At 37.4% G+C, this 24,643-nt stretch overlaps 3 protein-coding genes across 6 annotated transcripts; 2 read left to right on the top strand and 1 right to left on the bottom strand.

Moving 5' to 3' along the window:
- The first annotated feature begins 720 nt into the window (after window positions 1-720).
- LOC143919940 (calpain-7-like) lies at window positions 721-10,001 on the top strand. The gene is made up of 12 exons (XM_077442540.1): window positions 721-1,193; window positions 1,261-1,403; window positions 1,482-1,701; window positions 1,768-2,078; window positions 2,155-2,331; window positions 4,680-4,826; window positions 4,903-5,130; window positions 5,196-5,440; window positions 5,516-5,718; window positions 5,798-6,003; window positions 6,129-6,358; window positions 8,921-10,001. The coding sequence occupies exons 1-12, from the start codon at window positions 986-988 to the stop codon at window positions 9,063-9,065; spliced, it is 2,463 nt and encodes an 820-aa protein (XP_077298666.1). The 5' UTR covers window positions 721-985; the 3' UTR covers window positions 9,066-10,001.
- Window positions 9,869-17,411, bottom strand: LOC143919952 (putative serine hydrolase). 4 transcript variants are annotated; one of them, XM_077442575.1, is made up of 3 exons: window positions 17,275-17,391; window positions 12,084-13,305; window positions 9,869-11,289 (listed from the first exon to the last, which is right to left on the bottom strand). In XM_077442575.1, exons 1-2 carry the CDS (start codon window positions 17,312-17,314, stop codon window positions 12,395-12,397), a joined length of 951 nt encoding a protein of 316 aa, XP_077298701.1. In that variant the 5' UTR covers window positions 17,315-17,391; the 3' UTR covers window positions 9,869-11,289; window positions 12,084-12,394. The 4 variants fall into 4 exon arrangements, with proteins under 4 accessions (XP_077298701.1, XP_077298700.1, XP_077298698.1 ...); XM_077442574.1 differs by having other exon boundaries at window positions 9,869-11,302; window positions 12,033-13,305; XM_077442572.1 differs by having other exon boundaries at window positions 9,870-11,289; window positions 11,848-13,305; window positions 17,275-17,411.
- Window positions 17,412-23,193: 5,782 nt separating this feature from the next.
- Window positions 23,194-24,575, top strand: Rrp40 (exosome complex component Rrp40). The gene has a single exon (XM_077442361.1). It carries the CDS (start codon window positions 23,268-23,270, stop codon window positions 23,967-23,969), a length of 702 nt encoding a protein of 233 aa, XP_077298487.1. The 5' UTR covers window positions 23,194-23,267; the 3' UTR covers window positions 23,970-24,575.
- The last annotated feature ends 68 nt before the right edge of the window (window positions 24,576-24,643 follow it).

The following is a 24,643-nucleotide window of genomic DNA, read 5'->3' on the forward strand; positions in this document are numbered from 1 at the left end:
TCCACACCCCCCCCCCCCTATTTCCCCGCGTCTCCTCGACCACTTGAATCTGATTGGCTGTGTCTCTACGGTCCGACACATACCCACGTACCCACATCGCGTCCGTTTTTACTAACCTCTTCTTAGTTCAGAATCGATTTTGTCGTCTGACGAAGTTTGAGTTCTTATCCGATCCTTTTCAAACTTTGTCATTTTGCTCGGTTTGGTCATCAATATAATTATGTATATTATTAGGTAAACGGACTACTAGTCATATGTGAACCAGTCACAGGACAACCGGTCGCTCTAGATCGGTCACACATGATCACCCGTCACACCCTAAAATTGGTCACGAGAAAACTGGTCACACCCTAAAATTAGTCACGAAAAAACTGGTCACACCCAAAAATTCGACCAATTTTTAATTTTTGGGTGTGACCAATTTTCGGGTGTGACCGATCTAGAGCGACCGGTTGTCCTGTGACCGGTTCACATTTGACTAGTAATCACCGAACCTATTATTATTATGCTGCCACACTATTATCAACACAAGGTAATTGGACTATTCGTCACATTGGGATGGTCACAAAGACAATTTTTGCCATGAAAATCGCGAATACACAATATTTGGCACTCAAGTTCTCGTTACTATGATAGTTATCGTTAGTATGATGGACTTTTCCGCTGCCAGATGTTCCGTTATAGAGATTTTAGTGACTTTGTGACGAGTAATTTGTGACCAGTAATCACCGAACCCAACACAAATGGCAACACTTTCATTAATGTCATCGAAACGTCAAACATGAGTCACATTGTGCCTGATACGAAGAGTGCTTCTATTTACATTTATTCACACATTACAATCAACGTTTCCAAATGATATCAAAATAATCAATAAACACTCTTCCCTTGCGATTCACGTGACAAACGTATTTTTATAAATTTCTACCACTTTTGACGTTTGGCCAAAATTTTTTACACAACTTTACACGTAAATCTGGCAACAATGAGTGAACTTCAAGAGGGCATTCGCTTCGCCAAAATGGCTACAGACTACGACTCGAACGGCAACATACAACGAGCAATAGAATTCTATAACTTTGCTGCCAATTTATTAGAGAACGCCGCATTGAACATGTCGTTAGATAGTACAATCTCATGCAACGCCAAAGTCGAAGAGTATCGTGCGCGAGCATTACAATTAGCAAAGCAAGGTATTCGCTAACATACACAATTTATATTTATGTTGAATTATCTTATAATCTATATCGTAATCAATAGGAATGGAATCGCAAGATCCAGAGGAGAGGAAATTACGCCGTTGCTATTTCTTATTCGAACAAGCTTTAGATGCAGACAACGCCCAGTTGAAAGACATTGCCGTTGATCTATATGCTCAAGCTGTCGAATTGGGAATATCAGTAGTATGTGAACAACAGTAAAATTTTAAATACACATATGCAATAGATGTACCACGGTGTATCTTACATGTGATATTGTAGAAATGTTCCGGTCAAACGAAGCAAAAGTTAACCAGTGTTCTCAAAGAAGCTTTAGAACGAGCTGAAAACCTCAAAGGCATATCAAAACCTGAAAAGCCGCCCCAAACCACACAGGATCCGGAGGACGAAGATGAATTGAGCGATTTGAAAAACTTGTCTTTGAATTCAGAACCGGGAAAATCGTCCACCACTCCGACAGTATCTGTTAAATCAACTCCGAGTTAGTTCAGTACATTATAATCATAGAATAATGTTTCGTATATGTATAATTTTTGTGTAATTCTAGGAAGTAACCTTCACCGTGGAAACAGCGCACACTTAAAAGTGGCTCCGGGTCAAGATATGTACACGAAAGAGGAGAAATACGTATTGAGTCAAACATCTCAAATCAACAACAACCAATTCGTGCCATTTATGAGTATAGACCTATCGGAAAAATACCGCTACGCTTTACCTTTCAGCGACAAAGACGGACTGTTGGTTCTTTCGAGGAAACAGAAGAGCGATTTCGATAGATGGGCTAGGCCGGAAGAAATCAGCAGTGATCCTAAATTGATCATAGGCCCCCACGTTGACTGTTTCAGCATCAAACAAACAGTATATTGATATAACAATTATCTAGATCTACTATATCAATGTTTTGAAACTTGCATTGATACCCTCTCGTTGATAGGTTGTTTCGGATTGTTCGTTCGTTGCATCGCTAGCTGTTGCCGCTCTGTATGAAAAAAGGTTTCAAAAGAGACTCGTCACTTCAATCATCTATCCAAAAAAGACGAGCGGTGAGCCGGTGATCAATCCGTTTGGAAAGTACATGATAAAACTTCACTTGAACGGCGTACCTAGAAAGGTTTAATAACATTTTGTATTGCTATAAGTTTGGCTTTGTATTGTACGAAAAAGATGTGTAAATACACATCAACAAAATTAATTACCGGAGTGGAGACCAATTAGGGCGAAATCACACAGAGAGGCACGTGGCACGTGTTTTTTTTAGATACTTTTAAACGGGTTTGGTGCAAACGATCGACAAGCGCCAGACAGACTGAACCACAGATTAACTGGATGGCTGCTTTAAACGCAATTGTCGACTTCACGAATGATAGATTGCACATCAGATGACGAGTAACCTTTCGACGTGCACAGATGCAATTATTAAAATTGAGTTGGATCTTTGTGGCGAGTTTAATAAGGCAAAATCGGAACTAAAGTATCAGAAGCACAGAACGTATACAGGGTCGGTGTATGTCGGGACTTCGGGTAGATTTCGCTTAGTTTAGTGCGAGCAGTGCGCACGCATAAGGTACACGTGTCGTTAATCTGTGCTTCAGTCTGTCTGGCGCTTGTCGATCGTTTGCACTGCATCGCTTTTAAACATGCGATCGAAATGTATCACATATTCATGGCACACAGTTCCAAAAATCACCCCCTGGAGTGTTTTCAGTGTTATTTTGTCGTTGTATTGATATAAGCTTGACAGTGATTGATAACGGCTAGTCCCATATTTGAAGAAATGTAGGAGAAACTTGTCGAAATAATAAGATCGTACGAATTAACAAATAACTGGGAACGCACTTGACTTGACTCGAAGCCAAGACCGCGTGCTGTACCTGAATCCGAATATGACAATGATTTTTGTTGGTTTGCCCTTTTTTTATGAAATATTGTTATTTAAAAGAATGCAAAACTTTTACAGGTATTTGACTTTAAAGCTTAGACTGCACTGCAGCGACGGACAATTATTGTTTGTATGAAATTGTATGACATGCCATGCGCGTTAAAGTTGCCTTTTGTACCAACTCTGATGTGCTGCGCTGCGTCACTGCAGCGCAGTGTCGCCTAGTGCGGTCAAACCTTAACTTAAAATCTAATATTTGCTATGCCAAAAGTGGTTCCGCGATAAAACGCTCACAGACTTAACGCTCAACGACACAACTCGCATGACATGACGCTTATGCGACAAAACACTCACAAATATAACGCTCACGCGACATAACACTCATAGCCATTATATTCACAGATAAAACGCTTACGCGACATAACACCCACACGACCAAACGCTCACGATCACGCAATCGTACGTACAAAAACGTTATTTTTTACAACAAAATTCAATAAAAAGTGTCATGACGAATTTACACGTTATCCTATCACAGATTAATAAATAAAAATATATAGATAAACCAGTTTAATCTCAATTTATTCAGAGAGTACCAATTTAATTATAGGAATTTTTCATGTCTTCGTATTTATAAGGATTTTTGTACAGTTGCAATTATTTTTTTAATTGGTGTTAATTATAAATGTTTTTATATGTAAAATAATCAATGGGATATAACTATAACATTTAATATTGTAATTTATAATCATTTAAAAAAATTGAGATTGAAACCCTTGTATGTAATGTAGTGAAATATAGAACTAGCCCAATAGAGAAAACATCTGATTACACTGTTCGACACGAAAAATGGTTCAGAGACGAGATATGACTTTTCTTATAGATATATGCCCAGTAAACACGAATCTGGTAATAAAAAATGTTGATTGGCTCGAGATTCGGAGATATATGTGTTTTTTAAATCGCGCGATTTTTCTATATCTTGGTGTTGTTCGGTCGATGTCTCAAAATCTGTCAATTTTCTGTTCACAATAAATATTATAATCTATAGTCGGGTATTTTATCTTTCATTTGTAGTACTTTTTAGCTTTCAAATCTCTCGTAAGTAGTCGTCCAGTTCAAATCAAAAGTCAAAAGTACGTATTTTCACTTGGGATTTTTTTACCACTGTTAATACTATTTTATATTGAGTATTTTCTATTTAAACATGTTTATTGGGATAGTGCTCTGACCACACTATTTTTTGTTTTCGTTTAAAAGGGTTAATTGGAAGCGTGCTGAATTTTAAAACGGTAAAATTGCGAGCTAAAAAATCGTATTAGTTAAGCACGGCTTTGCTTTGTGTACACTCGACAAAATTTTTAACTGCTCATATCTCATAAACGAGAAGAAACAAACAAAAATCATTGTTAAATTCGAAGTCAGTGGGTCAATGTTAGAAAAGATTGATTGGTCTCTGATGGATTGGTAAGTAAAAACGTGATTTTTGTACAATTAAGCAAAACTACATTAAACTGAATATGATTTTATAAAGGTTATTTCACTTATTTCGGAATTTACATTAAATTGTTGAATTTCAGGTGATTATTGATGACTTACTGCCTGTCGGCAGATATAATCAACTACTGTGTTCATATTCGAGCAATAAAAATGAATTTTGGATATCGTTATTAGAAAAAGCCTATATGAAAGTAATGGGAGGTTATGATTTCCCAGGATCGAATAGCGTAAGCTGAACAATTAATTCAAATTATATTATACTTACAAAGTAAAACACGGCATTGATGCTTATTTCAATTTCAGAATATTGACTTACACGCCTTAACGGGTTGGATCCCCGAAAGATGTGCCATAAGGAGGGATACACCCGACTTTAACTCCAACGCCTTATTCGACTTAATCATGAACAATTTAAACAAAGGCTGTCTCCTAGCTACCGTCGCTACTGGAGAACTCTCCGATGCTGAGAACGAGAGAACGGGACTCGTCCCAACACACGCATATGCCGTCCTAGACGTAAAGATCGTCGATGTAAGTCTCTACGAATGTATATTCTTAATTGCATATGGTGTTTAAGCTGCAACGTACCTTTTCAGAATACGAAATTATTCCAACTGAAAAATCCCTGGTCGCATTTGAGATGGAAAGGCAACTATTCCGAACTGGATCACGTCCATTGGACTCCGACACTGAAGAGCCATCTCAACTACGATCCGAAAACGGCAGCTCTTTACGATAACGGAGTGTTTTGGATCGACTACGAGAGCATATTGCACTTCTTCGACGTGTTCTACATCAATTGGAATCCAGAAATATTTGCACACACTTATTGCATTCATCAGTGGGTGTTTTAATAACGATTATGCAATAAATAGTGGTGGAATGTAATAATTCAATCGTTTTAATTTAATATCAGGCTGTGGAATGCAGACTCGGGTCCGATCAAAGACGCCTACAACGTCGGAGACAATCCACAGTTCAGTCTCAACGTGCAGGGTCAAGGCGATGTTTGGATCTTACTAACGAGGCACATTACTCAAATCGAAGACTTCCGAGAGAATAATGAATACATTACGGTTTTGGTGTATAAGAATGAAGGACGCCGAATTTACTATCCTCGTATGTATATTTAGTTTCGTTTTGACCACGTCTCTATTATTTCAGTGTGTGTATAATTGGTTGTTTAATTTATTGCCAGACGATCCGCCACCTTACATTGATGGAGTGAGAATCAACAGTCCTCACTATTTGTGCAAGATAAATGTCGGAGCGAAGAGTGCCTCCAGATATACATTGGTCGTTTCGCAATATGAAAAGATGAGGACAATATTTTACACGCTGAGAGCGTATGGAACGTGTCCATTCACTTTGAAGAAGCTACATAACTTTCCAGTTTGTGAACAGGTAACGTATAGGCCCATTTGTCGAGTTGTCAGATTGGTTGTCGCAATAAACTGACTGAACTATACGAACCATAATCTCAAATGTCACATCTATTGTGAGAATTAATTATGTTTCTGTTTTTATAGGTGACGGGAGAATGGAAGGACAAATTGGCTGGCGGCTGTGCAAACTATCCCACAAACAATCAAAATCCGAAATATTTAGTCACACTCGGTGATTGTCCCTCGGCTAATCACATGGTGTTGGATTTGAGAGGTCCCAAAGACTACCAGATCAATATTGATGTCGCCGTCCAGAGCTTGGACGATCCAGACGTCACAGCTCCTTTCATCACACGCTCTTCCGGACCCTATAGGTAATTATAACTAATTGATATGGTGTCACGATAAATCGCTCATGGACCTAGAACTCAACGACATAACGCGCACGACATATCGCTCACGCGATATTACGTTCACATATGTTTCAAAGTCAGTTGACAACACCTGTCTCGATATTTGATTCGATTGCAAAGCATTTGTTCTAGCATTACAATTTTTCATATACATAAATATATATGTATTGGAAAAACTTTCCGAACATTTTATTATATTCTATTTACATACATATATCAAAAACCTTACAATCGTTTTATAATAGTACTTTTGATAAAATAATAAAACGAAGTCTTGGATGATGAATTGAACATATACATATAGGATCCGGATGTGAAGGATTCCAAGTGAAACGCAGATTAAGTCAGAACTATGTATTTATTAACACATGTTATCTTCGGGCTCGTTCTCCAACAAGTGACCATAACAACACGCATCCGGTCTTTCCCATGCATACCACACACACTTTATCCCAGCTTGACCAACCATACCTACGGCTCGTTTAAAAATCATTCCTACATACATATTAACTACAAAAACATAATATTATATATAGGTATATTAGCTACAGAAGGCGCGTGCACAGTACTCACACAAATGCATTTTTCATATACAGGCTGTTGAAAGAAACACGCTAATATTTATATATTTTATTTCAACCGATCGTGTAATGTTTTTAAGATCTATGATATAATTTGGATGGCATATTTATTTAATATTTGAATACGTGCCACGAATAAAATGATAAATAGCTTTTTTTTTTAATTATAAGTAAAACAAACGTACGTATGTACGAATTAGATGTGGGCATAGGTTCTGACATGACATTATGGTACGACGCATTATCAATAACAATTACAGATTGGGGTTGTAAATTTGGAACAAGCTTTTCTTTAATCCATTTTTGGTAATTAATCGCGTTCATATTATTATGATAATCTCCGGTTTTAATTTTAGATGGATATATAAGTAACGCATTTGGAATAAATCTTTTTTCAGAACAGGCGTGAACTATTATTAGCATATTACCCTTATAAATCGGTACTCTGCAACCTTTGCTAGTTTCATCGGACCATGATTTTGGCATCGTATGTGAGCTATTTATATAGGATTCATCCGTGTAAACTATAGGGCGGCCTTGCAATCTATACTCTTCTAATTTGGAAAGATATATGGATCTCTTCAGTCGAATTACACTTTTTTCAATAAGTATTTGTTTATTATTTTTCATCTTTCTCCATTTGAAACCTAGCCTACGAACGATAACTCTTAACGAAGAAATTGCACCTTTAAATTTTAAACTATCTTTCAAAACTTCTAATAACTTTTGTAGGGTCGGAAATGTCTTATGAACTAGATGAAAATCGTAGATAGTTCGCCTGATGACCTCTTGATCAAAACTATCCACTGTAGTTATTTTTGATAACCTTACACGATTTTTGCCCGGTGTCCTTAAAACAACTCGCACAGTCGATGAAGATGTGGATGCTGCTGGATCTGATGAAGATATAGGTTGTTTGACTCTGAAGATATAGGTTGTTTCGTTGATGGCTCCGATATTGAAGGTTGCGATGTTGGCGGTTTATTAGCCACCACAAATTGATTTCGTACTTCACAAACAATTCGCTGAACACCAGTCGCTTCCGCAGTTGAAGCATATAAATTTTTCATAAAACTATTTCTTTCGTCACTTTCACTATTCACTATACGATGCATGAAATAGTTGAAAACATTATACACAATTTCGCGAGATTGTCCCGTTAGTGTTTTCCCAGAACCAATTTTATTACAAAGCATTTTATTATCATATATCCACTAATTCTAATGAACTAACTCTAATTAACCAATTAGCAAACAATATAAGAACGCGTTACGTCAATTTGTGGGGGTTGATCGGTGACTGATCAGTGAAACTGGAAAAAATCACCCTGTAGTGCACACTTTGAGCAATACAAAAGATAATTGTTGTTTCTGTCATGCTCGGAAAGTGGGTGCGTATGAAAGGGACCAACTGATTGTCCTAGAAAACAGACACAGAAAATCTTATTCATATCTTCACGGACACAATATACGTGCCAGCTTTCGCTGCACGAGCTATAGTCCCGTTGATTATTTTACATATAAAAGATTTATAATTAACACCAATTAAAATAATAATTGTAACTGAACGAAAATCCTTATTAATACGATGAATTAAAATATTCTTATAATAAACTCTGTAATTTGTGAATAAATTGAGATTAAACTGGTTTGTATATATTTTATTTATTTATCTGTGATAGGATAGTGTGTTAATTCGTCACGATACGTTTAATTGAGTTTCGGAATAATTCTTGTGTAAAAAAATAACGCTTTTGTACGTACGAATAATTCCGTGAACGTTTTATCTGTGAGCGTAATGTCGCGTGAGCGATATGTCGTGTGAGCGATATGTCGTGTGCGTTGTGTCGTTGAGTGTTAAGTCCGTGAGCGATTTGTCGCGGAACCAATTGAAATGTGGTAAATAATATTTATATTTTAATAAAACTGACTTATTTTTGCAGGTCCGGTTTTGTAGTCTTAGAATTAGCAGACTTGCCATCTGGTAAATACAAGGTAACTGTGTCGACTTTTTATCCGATGCAAGAAGGACCGTATATACTTACCATCAAATCTACAGCACCCATTAAAATTTCGAAAATTCAATGATTATTTATTGTACATAATGAGTTATATTTATTGCTAGCCTTATTTATTATGCACTTTTTATATTCTATTGTAATAAATTTTATGGAAGTTTACCGCTTATTCGGCGTGCTGTTATATTTTTACATATTTGCCAAATCTTGCTCTGCGTTCAGAGTTGTCTTTTTTTTTATAACGACCTATAATAATTTTTCATACTTTCTGTATTTTTTTTTTTGTTTACACTTGCCGCACTGTGATCGATAGCGATTGACTAAGACTTATATTTATTTTATATCTTCAAATATACTGAATACAGGGTCTTCATATTTTATGTATTCCTCGTTAAAACCTCTGATATAATTGTAATTATGTCATTACGAAATAAAAACATTGATCAATATCAATAGAAATAAGGGGCAACTTTTTTACTTTTATTTTTGTAAAAAGTTTATTGAATTGGTTAATTATTAAAAAGGGGAGGGGGGGGGGTCAAAATTATCAGTCGCATTTTCTTTGAGAGACCCTGTCTGCTATTATGATCACAAAATAATTAAGTTTTAGAATATTTTTTAAGGAAGAGATTTTACAAGAGAGAATATTTTACATAAATCGTTCTTCTTAAAATGAAAACGATGCAAATATATTATTAATATTGCCATTTTCCACATTTTTCGGAATAATACCATTCAAATTAATGCATCTGGCAACTCTGATTTAAATATACCCGGAAAATTGACACATTCAAAATGGCGTTCGCTTAAATTTTGATGATAATAAAAAAGCACATAACAAAAAATTCTATTCAAATGAAATAAAAAAGTGATTCATATTACAAAGATTGTTTTATTATGTCTGATATACATACATAAATCCAAAACCTTTTGTTAATATTTAATATGTAATAAAATGACAGTTTTACAAAATATATAATAGAAGCAAAATATGCATTCGAAAGTCACTGTGGAATTATTTCTATCACTATTGTTTTGTTCTACAATTTTTGTACCATCAACGCTAATCGTGATAATATATAAACTGCAATATAACGGTTCTGAAACACATTGTTTAATGTAAAAAAAACAGACAAACAAACGGGCAGACAAACGTTGTTTAATGTAAAAAAAAATGGTTCAAAACTGAGTGCACGTACGCTTGTACCCCAAACCGCATTAAAAATAATTATTGCAGTGTTTCATAATACAAATATTGCTCAGTGGACGTTTGATTTAATAACTAGCGTTTGATTCTTTCTTTGGAAAGTAGTTTAAAATTCACAGCAAGCTATAACTAAAAGTTCAAAATAAATAAACGATAATACTACAAACAGCTGCGTTTTCAATCACCGTAGTTTCATACGACTAGTATATAGTCGTACATTTATTCAGGCACTTACATTTCAAATCTTCAATTAATTTATGAATTTAATACTAATTAGATCACATTTGTTGTAACTTACAATATATGAAAAAAAATTAAATAGCATAAATTATATCACAATGACAACATACACGTTTTATTCGTCATTTTTTTTCGGTGAAAAGATTTCGTTTCCATAATCTATACAAAAAATTGATACCAAAAGCAAAAAAATAAATAAATCAATACATACATTAACTGTAAAGCGTTCTTACTCTTAAATAAACATTGTCAGGGTCAGAGCACGTTGTAAACTTTGATCACATTTTAAATACTAACATAATAAGTCAATATGTATATCCCTAATTTCATTTACAAAAGCACTGTGGAGTCTCACAGCATTAGTCAATGTTTCGATGGCCCAAAACACTACTGTTCATTGTTTCAGAACAATATAAGTCATCGTAAATAAAATAATGCAAAACATCTAGAATACATATATTAATGAGAAAAATTTAAACGTCCATTACAAAAAAATTGTGTGCATTTCTAAATGTGCATTTATAAACTTTGCTTTGATCATTGAAATAAATATTTGCTACTTAAAAAGCGAATGAAATGTGTATTAAAAAAATGACAGATGAACTGTATCGGCAGCGTCGCGAATACCAAAATACGAACCGACAACGACCAACGCTTCTCTCTACAGGATTCCATCTTTTTTACTAGTCGGCTTGCGACCTTCGACACCTACGACCTTGGCTTTGACTCTACGACCTGACATCATCATTCATATTCATACGTAATACGTTAACAAACTTTTTGTATCTATTCTAATGTTAAAATCTATTTTTTAGAATGATAGTTTCATATTTTTTTAAGGTTGCGGCTATTTGCAGGTACTATATCTGCAAATTATTGGCTATTTGCAGGTACTATATCTGCGAATTATTGGCTATTTGCAGGTACTATATCTGCGACAGGCGCAAAGCCTTCTGCGCATGCGCGTGAAATGTCACTGTCAGCGTGTTTACTTTTAAAATTTTGTTTTAAGCCTCTTAAAATATAGTCAGAACTCGTAAAGTGATGTAGAGTAAAAAATATAATCCAAATTAGTTAATATTATTAATTGTTATCATATACAAGGTATAATACCTACATACAAGTACAAGCCGCAAACTAGCTAAATGATATAAATCTATTATAATAACGTCCGAAATTTATTTGCCTCGTGTATAATTAACGATTGATTTAACAAGTCTAGCATACATTAAATGTAAGAAATTATAATCGGATTATAAATCCACGCGCATGCGCAGAAGGCTTTGCGCCTGTCGCAGACATAGTACCTGCAAATAGCCAATAATTCGCAGACAGTACCTGCAAATAGGCAATAATTCGCAGATTTAGTACCTGCAAATAGCCACAACCTATTTTTAATGGTCACTTTATAATGCCAAAATATTTAATTCGATGCACAATACGAGATTGTTTAATGCACAAACATTTTTTTTAAGATACAAAGTATTTTTCTCAGCGTACAGTTAAATCACACCCATATTATATTGACCTAGAAACTGGCCATCGCTCATCTCATATGAAATATCCCTAGTTTAAAAGACGAGATTTTACAAATAACATTAACATTTTATACTTGTATTTAGTGAATGTTAAATGTGTGACTTGTGGCCAAATCCAGTTCTATTAGTATTATTTACCACGTATATATTGTTGTACGTTAAGTCGTAAAAATGAGTCAAAAACAAAAACCACTATAAACTAAATAGAAAATTATGCATGTACATATGTATGCATCATCTCCATAGTGCTTCAGTAAATGAAACGAAGCATAAATTTTAGTTTAGTACGTTTTACATACAAAATAATTATAATTCAAAAAATTCTCCTAATTACCTAGCTCGGTACGGATCAGAAAAAAAAAAAACATAAATCAGACCAGCACCGACATTTCAAAAACCTAACGTGTCAAGAGCTCACACCTTCTGCAAAAAGTCAACAATGTGTTTGATAACTTTTTTCGGTTCGTTCAAGTGCACATGGTGCGTCCCCTCCACTTCGTAATACTCCAACTCTTCTGCGGTCTCTTTAATCTTATCTAGAACCATCTGATAGTGCGAGGGATTCTCCCACTTCATGCCGGGACACGCCTTCAGGTTCAAAACCCGACACGTTATCTTAGAAGCGTACTCCATCACGTGATCGATGCTGAACATGCCGAGACGGGACACCTTCAACCGCACATCCCTCGAAAAGTGGTAGCCCTCGTTGTTCAAATGCGGCGGAGCCTTCGCCATGCCTCGCTTCATCATAATCACGCACGACTCCCTGCTGATGGATCCACCGTAGCCGTTCAAAGCCAGATCGACCATCTCGTCGTGAGTGTAGCACGGAATCTTATCTTCCGTCAAGTTCTCATACTTCAAAAACAAATCTACAGCGTCTCCGGTGTTCAGTACGATTTTTTTCATATCCCTAACAGAAGGACTCGCTATATCCAAACTAATGTAACTATCGACTTCATCGGGATATGTAGCGGCGTATAAAAAGCTCAAAGCGCCTCCTAACGAGTGTCCTAGGAGTGTTATCTTGGACCAGTTGAAATGTTTGACGATTCGCCGTATCAAAATGAGGCCGTCCCAGAATAAGTAATACTGGAGGCCAGGTGGATAGTGCGAAGATTTGCCATGACCGGGTAAGTCTATGCAGAGTATTGCTACACGTGCCGGGAACAATGGTGCTAAAGTGTCCCAAGTTCCAGCGTTGTCTTGCCAGCCGTGGATGGCTATGATGGGTTGTTTGTCGCGAGGACCCCACCATTTTGCACTGACCTGTCCCCAGGGTACGGGTATTTCGATCTCAGATGGTGTCCTGGTTTTAGAATTGTCTGGAAATAATAAAAAGGAAAATTAATTAATTCAACCGAGCTGAGGAGGACCTTATCCTTGTCAAAATAAACTATTCTCCTTTTTATTATAATAAAGAGGTCGAAAAATATCTTCAAAATTAGGGATGCGGTGCATCCGCTCTAAAATCGCCAGACAAATTAACGGACGGCTGCTTTAAATGCAATTCTCATCTTCTCGAATGATAGATTGCACATCAGATGACGGGTAACCTTTCGATGTGCACAGATGCAATTATTAAAATTGGGTTTGTATCTTTCAGGCAAGTTTAATAAGGCAAGATTCGATAAGTTCCGAATCTTGCCGTATTAAACTCGCCAGAAAGATCCAACTCAATTTTAATAATTGCATCTGTGCACATTGAAAGGTTACTCGTCATCTGATGTGCAATCTATCATTCGAGAAAACGAGAATTACGTTTAAAGCTGCCATTCTGTTAATCTGGCGATTTTAGAGCGGATGCACCAAACCCCAAAATTAGATATGCATCAATTAACCCTTTGAATGCTGACCAACGCCGATTGGCGTTTGGCAACAATTCCAAGAGCCGGAAATACGCCGATAGGCTTTGTATTTTGAGCATGTAGAAAGTAAACAAAAATACTACCCGCTAAGCCTTTCCAGGTAGCATTGAAAAAAAAATGCATTGAACATGGGTCATGTAATCCATGTCAATGTTTATAAAGACGGGTTTACACCGGAATTTCTGAATTTATAACCGTAGCAGAATTTCTCGATGAGTATTTTAGATTGTGGCTTGGCATTTAGATTGTGAGCATTACATTTTAACAACAATGAAGAAGACGGAACTAGTTTTGGAAAAATACAATCATTAATAGACTTCTTTTGTTTATTCTATATTGTTGCAAGATATATTCGAGAGTCTAAACACACCTTTACAAAGCTCGAAATCCTCAGCGGTAGTTATATAGGGTTTGTTTGGATTAGCTACAATATTTATACCTGCTTTCTATTGGATTTCTAAATAATTCTAGTTGGAAATGTTGGCGAAATTTTCTGCGTGGCGGCTTTCAACAGAAAAGGCGTCAGCACTCTTGGTCTTGATTGAATGGTACTCCAAGAAAGGTTCAACTTGGTTTAAAAAAATATTTTGCATTCGTAATTCTTTGCTATATTTAAGTCTGTCGTCCATTCGAGAAGCAATATTCATCGTCAATGAAGTTTTGAGAACCAAATAACTTTTTAAAAAAAGTTGTCAAAAAAAATGGGTGGGTTCAGGATCCAAATGATAGGCGAAATAAAGTTGGAAAATCTAAATTATATTTTTTTGGTAAGTCTATTCTATGTTGCTAAAAAAAAGACATGGGGTTGGTTCGGGATCCAAATGAAAGGCCAAAGTCACTTCACAGCATTTATTCAAGGATCCAAATGATAGGCGAAATATAGTTGGAAATTTTCAGCGTGGCGGGCTTTCAACAGAAAAGACATCAGCACTCAAAGGGTTAAGAAACTCTATATTATATTTTTTTGTTAAGTCTATTATATGTTACTAGGCACATTAAAATTAAAAAATGTATTATAATATCATTAAGTTTTTATAATTCTTATAAACATAACCAATCATATCAGAATAAATGATTGGTTGTGCAAAAATTTATGTGGAAAAAAATCATGGCATAAAAATACGATAAAGCCTCGATTATTCCGATTGTTAAAAACAAACAAAGTTTTACGATTTTGCTGCTTTGAAATGCATACAGTTGTCTTTAAAATTCAATACTCAAGGACGTTTGTTACTTGAAAATTTGATCGCGATTTAAATATTTATTTTTTGATATTACTAATATGGAAAAGAAAATGTGGTGTTAATACACCACGTTTTCTTTTTGATAATTCATTAAAAGACAAATTAGATACAACACTGTTCGACACGAAAAACGGTTCAGAGACGAGATATGAATTTTCTTTTAGATCTATGCCCAGTAAACATGAATCTGGTAATAAAAAATGTTGATTGGCCCGAGATTAAATCGCGCGATTTTTCTATATCTTGGTGTTGTTCGGTCGATGTCTCAAAATCTGTCAATTTCCAGTTCAAAATGAATATTGGAATCTATAGTCGGGTATTTTATATTTCATTTGTAGTACTTTTCAGCTTTCAAATCTCTCTAAGTAGTCGTCCAGTTCAAATCAAAAGTTTCTTAGTGGAAAGTCAATTTAATATATTATCCCTATTATTAAAATTCAGATTCGTATAAATACTAGTACGAGCTTTTAGCTCGCAATTTTACCGATTTAAAATTCAGCACACTTCCAATTAACTCTTTTAAACGAAAACAAAAAATAGTGTGGCCAGAACACTATCCCAATAAACATGTTTCAATAGAAAATACTCAATATAAAATAGTATTAACAGTGGGAAAAAATCCCAAGTGAAAATACGTACTTTTGACTTTTGATTTGAACTGTACGACTACTTAGAGAGATTTGAAAGCTGAAAAGTACTACAAATGAAAGATAAAATACCCGACTATATATTCCAATATTAATTTGAACAGGAAATTGACATATTTTGAGACATCGACCGAACGACACCAAGATATAGAAAAATCGCACGATTTAAAAAACACATATCTCCGAATCTCGATCCAATCAACATTTTTTATTACCATATTCGTGTTTACTGGTCATAGATCTATAAGAAAAATCATATCTCGTCTCTAAACCAAAAAAAAAGTCGTCATTTGTCGAACAGTGTAATCAACGCTTTAAAATAATAATCGTAAGTGAAGTATAAAAGAGGTATGTAATAAGCGGTGTCTCAGGACGTTATTCGTCAAATAAATATAATGTTGTCAACGACCTCGGATATAAAAAACATTATGAAGTTTACTGATTCTTTAATGTCAGAAGATGGAAGCTCAGATCGTAAGGTGATGAAAAAATCAGGATATGAACAAGTCGAAGAGTGTATTTTTATGTGATTCATTATTTTTATGTGATCGATCGTCTGGATAGCAAATATCTGATCTTCAAGAAGAACAGCTAACTTTGAGCAAAAGTCTTAATAAAGAATAATTTAATGTTGATCTTCATATTATTATATATGTAAATGTAGACAAATAAAAATTGAATGAACACGTATTTCTCTGTGAATTGTGATTTTTTCAATTATCCGGACTACCTTCATCCCCAATTAGTCCGAATAATCGAGGTTCTACTGTATTAAGGTACAATACATAGCTCGTACTAAATATATGACACCATACACCTTGAATAAAGTAACTGAGAAATTATCTACCTTGAAATGTCGACCGATGGTTTCAAAACATCGACAAATAATTGAAATGGTAATTAATGGTAAGTATCGGTGAATTTTCATAATAACCGAGCCGACACTCTCATTACTGTATAAAGGTCAAATTTTTTTACCTAACAGAACATTTTTTACAATTCATATATAGTAAAAGTCAAATCCTATAAAAAATTACTTCACATGAATAATTCAAGAAGGTCAAAAATATACAAAAAAAAACATTCAATGCCTAAATAAATATATATGTATACACTGTAAAGATATGTTTATTAACAGTTTAGAACGATATCTATCTAGTATTTTACAACTTGATAAGATCTTGGTGAACTTGAACTATTGCAACAGAATACACTACACGTGTAATTTCGCGCTATATTTTCATTTTAAATCGTTTGTACTGTAATCATCCACAGCAATATAAACCAGACTGATAATCTGAAGAGCGATCACTTTTATTATTAATTTCAAACTCATGAACACGTGCCGATCACGTGTACATATTATACATTTATGTATGAAACTAGTATAAAGTAAACTATTCAAAATGAATATTTACAGAAGGTGTTTGGACTATTAATCACCGTTTCCTGTTAAATAATATATGCATGCACGAGTGGCGTGGAGTATATCACATGGTATATTATATGCTTAATATGGGTTGGATTATATATACCGGTATTTGTGGAAATTCCATTCTGTTGAGGTGGTTCCATGGTAATTACGGTTAATGGTGTAATTAGGAGTAATACAAAAGACGACTACCTCACGGAACCACGATCAGACACACACTGGCGTACTAAGATTGACAGTGACGAAAGTAGCAGTTGCTCTCGATCTACTTTCTGTCTGTCTAATATTCTACATATAATATATCGTTGGAAGGAGACTAGATATGTAAGTTCGGAAGAAAGATTAAAACACTTGCGTTTGGTGAATATCTATTCGATATTTGAGATTCATGAATTGTATGTCTTTATGCATACAAATATTTTAGGTTTCTGGCATTTTATATTTAAAATATCAGCAAAATTGACTATGCGTCCCAAATTATGTACTTCAAACGCGCTACATTTATACAGGTCTGTTACCGAGAGTTGGTTCGTAGAAATGCGCTTGTGTAGTGTCAGTGAATAGGTGTATAGCATGCTGTCACACTGCTGTCACGCTGTCAGTGAATAGGTGTATACATGCTGACGCTCTGTATGGCACCGTCCACACACGATATCTAAATACGATATTTCCATATCCAGTTCCTAAATAGCAACCACAGGTTGCAACATAGGAACTGGATATGGAAATATCCGGTCTCCGTGACGAGCCAGAATGTTAAATTACAGAAAACGTAAATATCGGAAGGCAAAGATCGAAAATCGAAAGATCTTAAGTTGAAAGATCACAAAAAAGGGTGCATGGTAAACGTTACATACTCACTTAATTCGCGCGAGCAGGATACAACAGGAACAAGAGGAACAGGCTTTTCCTCCCGTATTAATGTGCGCGTACCGTTTACCATGCACCCTTTTTTTTTGATCTTTCGACTTAACCCTTTGGCTGCTACGAGGTTTTTCAATGTCCAAGCGAAAAATGCTAACATTTGTAATTATTTTGAAAAAAAATAAATATAATATTTTTTTTTACATACTTACTTCGCCGAACACTCGTAATTTTTATAATACTTTATATACATTTTTAAGAAGCAGTCGTGAACTCGTGCTCTCTCTTTCTGTCTTGCTTTTACATGCGTGCGTGCGAAAGAGATACCTACATATATACACTAAGTAAGTTTTGACGATTGTTTTCCGAGGCTTTATTCTTTTCAATAATCTATTTTTAGATATCGATGTATCCTTACAACATGCGATATATTCGAAACAGGTAGCGGTTTCTCTCTCTTTCTTTCTTGGTTTTAATTGTGTACGTATGAGCGAGACACACAAGGATGCGAAGTTTCTAATAATCAAATAATTTTTCAACATGTATCATAAACATTTTGTATGCATTTCAGTTGCATTTGATTGATTGCATGAATTCGTGACGTCTCGTGACCTATATAATTGAAAGCGGATTTCTATTGTTTTTTGCCATTTATTTTAACTCTGCAAAATGATATCGGACAGTGAAAGTGATGAAAGCGAAATAATAGCTCCTCGCCGAGGAACTCGACAAATCAGCAGCTCTACTGATTCTGAAAATGAATTTATCGATAATAATCAATTCCCAAGTAATAACTCCTTATATGACATTGACAACGAACCCGAAATTTACTTTGATGATGAACCCGAAATTGAAGAGCTTTTATTTAAAAAATTGATAAATATTTATAAAGCTTGATTGAAAAATAAATATAAATACGTATATAAAAAAAATGTTTCGTGCCACTGATGCGCTGGTGGCTCAAAGAAAGTATTGAAATACGACAATTAATGACGTCAACAACGATCGTCGTAGCAATCTTCGCCGATTTCAAAACAACGATTTATCGTTGTTGTAGCAGTCAAAGGGTTAAGATCTTTTAATTTTCGATCTTTGCCTTCCGATATTTGTGTTTTCTGTAATTTAACATTCTGGCTCGTCACGTAGACCCGGAAATATCGTATGTAGATATCGTGTGTGTGGACGGCGCCTATGGTAGCGTTAGTACTAGCGGTATCTACCGCGGTATTTGATAGATCTGTAGGCGGGGTACGATGTGTTGACCGTATCCCGGCCTAACGAAACACTGTTGTGTGGTTCAAAGATGGGGTCACCAATGTAGGCGGGGTAGCGATGTGTTGACAGCGCTGTTGGATGATCAGAAGGTTGCGTAGATCACGTCGGATTAGTACTGTGGCGGCTCGCTTATACGACATGGTCGAGTTTGGTTGCCTTCCTGCGAGTGGGGACCAACCCGGCTGGGTTCGGAGAGCTGCTACCCACTCCGTCTTCAGCTGTCATATAATAAACACGTGCATTAACATGCCAGTCGTCTCATTCGTTCATCCCCTATACTGGTGACCCCCGACATCGAGCCACGCAGCCTCGATCAATTTCAACATGCCGCTCATCCCTGCCTCGCCGAGCCAGGCGGGGAAGCTACCCGCCGCGCCCCCATCGCCATCAACACGCGTCGCGGCCCGCGGGTGACAATAAACGAGCAGACACGGCTACCTACCTATCTACCTATCGACTGGAGTCCAGCCACAACGTCGACGACAGATGTTTTTAAAAAATGGGGGAGCGAATGAGACGACGATCTTGACAGCTGGATGTGGAGTCATGCGCGATCCACTACACATAGAACGGTCATCCAGCACCACAAGACATACACCACCTCAGCACCATCATCATCATCATCATCATCAAGGCCCCGTCCGTCCCCACGAGCGTCGTCACGCCGAGACGGGCGGTAGCGCTACAACACCTCCACGAGCCACAACGACTCACAGTCCAGCTCGGAGTATCATCAACCACATCGATGCCCCTGCCACCGCTGCCGCCCCCGCCGCCCCACCAACCGACATCAGCCTCGGAAGAGCGGCGCCGCCGCAGCATCGCATTGATCGGCGCGACCATCGGACCACCCACCGTCCTGCTCGCGACGTTACCGCCCTCGTATGTACCGACCATTCAGGGCGGTACACCTACATAGCGGATGACCCACGTCAACAATTTTTTTTCTCCCCACGTAATAATTTTTTCTCTTTGTGTAACAATAATTTTTTTCTTTTGTAAAATTTGTTTCTTTGTAATTTTGGTATCGCTGATGCTGGGGGGGGAGTGATGTGGCGGCTCGCTTATACGACATGGTCGAGTTTGGTTGCCTTCCTGCGAGTGGGGACCAACCCGGCTGGGTTCGGAGAGCTGCTACCCACTCCGTCTTCAGCTGTCATATAATAAACACGTGCATTAACATGCCAGTCGTCTCATTCGTTCATCCCCTATAGTACCAATGTAGGCGGGTTACATGTGTGTTGACCGTATCCCGGCCTAACGAAACACTGTTGTGCTAGTTTTATAAAGTTTTATTGTTTGCCTATGGTTGTACAAAGGTATGGTATTTGTGGGCAAAAGTATGTCGTTCAGCGGTCTCTGGATATGGTAGAGTGTCGCTGGCTCAGCATTCAGCTATGTACGGAAGGTCTCTGGATACGGCAGTGTGTTGCTGGCTCGTCCGGCTGGTTGATCTTCCAAGTCCGCGTAGTGTAGTGGTGGCTGGTCAGGAGCTGTATGTTGACTGGTCTGCTGCTGTGTGTCGACGCTTGCTGCTGTGGGTCGACTGGCGTTGTTTGGGTTGTACCTCCTTTTATAGTGTTTTTGGAATGCTTGGTGGAAGTGGTTATTGACGCGTACGAAAGGAATTTTGTTTTCGTCGAGGCGTCGAATTTTCTGGAATGCTTGATGGAAGTGGTTATTGACGCGTACGAGAGGAATTTTGTTTTCGTCGAGGCGTCGAATTTTCTGGAATGCTTGGCGCCTTTCCGCTCGATGTATTTTAATGGTGGCGGCGTGTTTCGACCGTTTTGGTTCCACTCGACTGGTAGGGGCGTTCCGCCTGAGTTTAATATAATGACTGCAGGTGCATGTCGTCTGGGTTTCGGGAATGTAGTTTGTTGTTGCGGAATATTCTCGAAGGTTTCGATGACGATGACGACGACGAGATTCCTACAGATCTATCAAATACCGTGTGTTCGAACGCTATTACTCATGCGTACGATCTGCGGTATTTGATAGATCTATCAAATACCGCGGTAGATACCGCTAGTGTTAACGCTACCTATGAGAACGCGCCAACTCTCAGTAACAAACCAGTACATGCACTGATATTATTTATTGACTTAATGTGGATAGTTGCTAACGTCACTTGTTAGTATTGAAACCATGCCAAATGTAGATTACTTTAATGTTAAATCTGATCTGGTAAAATTTGATTGAAATGGACTTCTACAATATTTTATTTCACGGCTGCTTGCAGTGGAAATGCAACTATACAATTTCTATTAACCAGCTAAGATGTCCTAGCAAATGGAAATCAAGTATGTATTTTGAAGATCAACAAACCTTTCAACCAATATGGATCGAGATTTAAAATTTGTGGTTGTGTTTTGTTTCTTAGAAGTGAATAGAAATATTCAGATCAAGGTCAACTTTATATGAACGTATGGAAGCAAGATAGCATCACATTGTTTGTATTATACTGTGGCGGCTCGCTTATACGACATGGTCGAGTTCGGTTGCCTTCCTGCGAGTGGGGACCAACCCGGCTGGGTTCGGAGAGCTGCTACCCACTCTGTCTTCAGCTGTCATATAATAAACACGTGCATTAACATCCCAGTCGTCTCATTCGTTCATCCCCTATACTGGTGACCCCCGACATCGAGCCACGCAGCCTCGATCAATTTCAACATGCCGCTCATCCCTGCCTCGCCGAGCCAGGCGGGGAAGCTACCCGCCGCGCCCCCATCGCCATCAACACGCGTCGCGGCCCGCGGGTGACAATAAACGAGCAGACACGGCTACCTACCTATCTACCTATCGACTGGAGTCCAGCCACAACGTCGACGACAGGTGTTTTTAAAAAATGGGGGAGCGAATGAGACGACGATCTTGACAGCTGGATGTGGAGTCATGCGCGATCCACTACACATAGAACGGTCATCCAGCACCACAAGACATACACCACCTCAGCACCATCATCATCATCATCATCATCAAGGCCCCGTCCGTCCCCACGAGCGTCGTCACGCCGAGACGGGCGGTAGCGCTACAACACCTCCACGAGCCACAACGACTCACAGTCCAGCTCGGAGTATCATCAACCACATCGATGCCCCTGCCGCCCCCGCCGCCCCACCAACCGACATCAGCCTCGGAAGAGCGGCGCCGCCGCAGCATCGCATTGATCGGCGCGACCATCGGACCACCCACCGTCCTGCTCGCGACGTCACCGCCCTCGAATCTACCGACCATTCAGGGCGGTACACCTATGTACACAGCGGATGACCCACGTCAACAATTTTTTTTCTCCCCACGTAATAATTTTTTCTCTTTGTGTAACAATAATTTTTTTCTTTGTAATTTTGGTATCGCTGATGCTGGGGGGGGAGTGATGTGGCGGCTCGCTTATACGACATGGTCGAGTTCGGTTGCCTTCCTGCGAGTGGGGACCAACCCGGCTGGGTTCGGAGAGCTGCTACCCACTCTGTCTTCAGCTGTCATATAATAAACACGTGCATTAACATGCCAGTCGTCTCATTCGTTCATCCCCTATAATACGTCTTCTGGGACTGATTGATTTAAATTAATGCTAGCAATGACAAGATGACTTATATCGAAATTCTTATGATAAAATAATGGAGAGTGGTTGCAGTGAAACGACTATTTAATCTGACGAGCGGGAAAGAAATGAAACAGCGGCAAACCAACATGGCCGAATCAGTCCCAAATAATAGGATGGTAACCGAAACTCAACCATGTCGTAAAACTACTACAGAATAATTACCTGAAATAAGAAAAGGGTTACTTTATCGCAACGGTCTCGTTAAACCATGAATTGCACAAACAAAAAAATTCTATAGATTCCATTCTTGTCACGCTCGTAAGTTTGATTGTTAGTACCAAAATTTTTTGACAGCTCACCTCGTTTACTTCGTTATAACCTATATAGTCCGTCAACAACTGGACAGAAATATGATCATATCAATGGGGGTGGTCCTCCCCGGAGACGCGATCCAAGAAATAGACCTAAAAAGCAACGTAAAGATTATCTTAGGCCCTGGCCTACGGAGAGATGGTGAGAAAGTATACGCGTGCAAAGCTGGAGTACTGCTTAAAAAGGAACCGAAGACTTTCTGGGTGGACAACCATCAGAAGCGATACAACGCAGTCAAAGGCGAGAACGTCGTAGGAGTGGTCACCCAGAAAGCCGGGGACTACTTCAAAGTGGACATCGGCACTAGCGAACCCGCCAGCCTGTCATACTTAGCCTTCGAAAACGCCACGAAGAAAAATAGACCCAACGTCAAAGTTGGCGACGCCGTCTATGCCAAATTACTAGTTGCCAACAAAGACATGGAGCCAGAGCTGGTCTGCGTCGATTCGCACGGCAGGAAAGGTAAACTTGGAGTTATCGAAGAAGGTTTCATTTTCACATGCAGTTTACATTTAGTGAGAAGGATTTTAAACAAAGATTGTCCCTTACTGGAGCTGCTCGCCAATGAAATTCCATTCGAAGTCGCAGCCGGGATGAATGGAAAGATTTGGATTCAAGCAAACTCGACAAAAGAGACTATAGCCGTCGGTAATGCACTCCTCGCCACGGAATACACAACAGACGATAATTTGAAAAGGATGTGTAAAAACGTTTCGGCTTTGTTGGCCTGTAAGATGTGATATTAAAAATAATAAATATGTTTAAATGTTCATGAAGTAAACTCATCGTTTATTTACTATAATACACTAGAATTACCAAAACTACTATCCAACAACATCTCTTATTATGCTTACTTTTTTTGTTACTTTTCGAAAACATAAATTAAATAAATATAGCATCACAGCAAATTGTAATTATCCTTAAATAGCATCGCAAGCTAACTTTATGTACATCTCACTTTTTCATGTATATATACATATGTATATACATATAATATATATACATATATATATATATACAGAGACAACTTGGAATGTACAGTAATCTATTTTTAAAATAACATTCACTTTGATCATAATATTTGATTAAGCTCTTTTACATTTGTTGACAGTATAAGAGACATAAAAATAATAAAAAAAATTTTGAAAAATATAATATAAATAAAAGAAACTCGGATTTTTACAATCTTTGGATCGTTTATGTATATATGTCAACATTAAAGTAGCATAATGTATATAATAAAGATTTTTGAAATTCAAACATTCAATTGTTTTATTTGACGAAAAATATATGTATAGTAAAAATTTTCATAATTCAAGAATTTTCAATTGTTTTTCATTTAAATTGAAATGAAATGTTATATAAAACTTTGGAATAATACATATGTATACATGTATATATATAACATTTTCAT

Source organism: Arctopsyche grandis, chromosome 12, assembly GCF_051622035.1.
Source record: "Arctopsyche grandis isolate Sample6627 chromosome 12, ASM5162203v2, whole genome shotgun sequence".
Lineage (NCBI taxonomy): Eukaryota > Metazoa > Arthropoda > Insecta > Trichoptera > Hydropsychidae > Arctopsyche > Arctopsyche grandis.

What these genes read in the sequence shown, in the direction of transcription:
- LOC143919940 (XM_077442540.1), top strand. Translation starts at nt 986, where the DNA reads ATGAGTGAACTTCAAGAGGGCATTCGCTTCGCCAAAATGGCTACAGAC. An exon ending in ATTACAATTAGCAAAGCAAG is followed by an intron (nt 1,194 to 1,260) that starts GTATTCGCTAAC and finishes CGTAATCAATAG; the next exon opens with GAATGGAATCGCAAGATCCA. An exon ending in ACGCCGAATTTACTATCCTC is followed by an intron (nt 5,719 to 5,797) that starts GTATGTATATTT and finishes ATTTATTGCCAG; the next exon opens with ACGATCCGCCACCTTACATT.
- LOC143919952 (XM_077442575.1), bottom strand. Translation starts at nt 17,314, where the DNA reads ATGGAACCACCTCAACAGAATGGAATTTCCACAAATACCG. An exon ending in TGGAATTTCCACAAATACCG is followed by an intron (nt 13,306 to 17,274) that starts GTATATATAATC and finishes TATTATTTCCAG; the next exon opens with ACAATTCTAAAACCAGGACA.
- Rrp40 (XM_077442361.1), top strand. Translation starts at nt 23,268, where the DNA reads ATGATCATATCAATGGGGGTGGTCCTCCCCGGAGACGCGATCCAAGAA.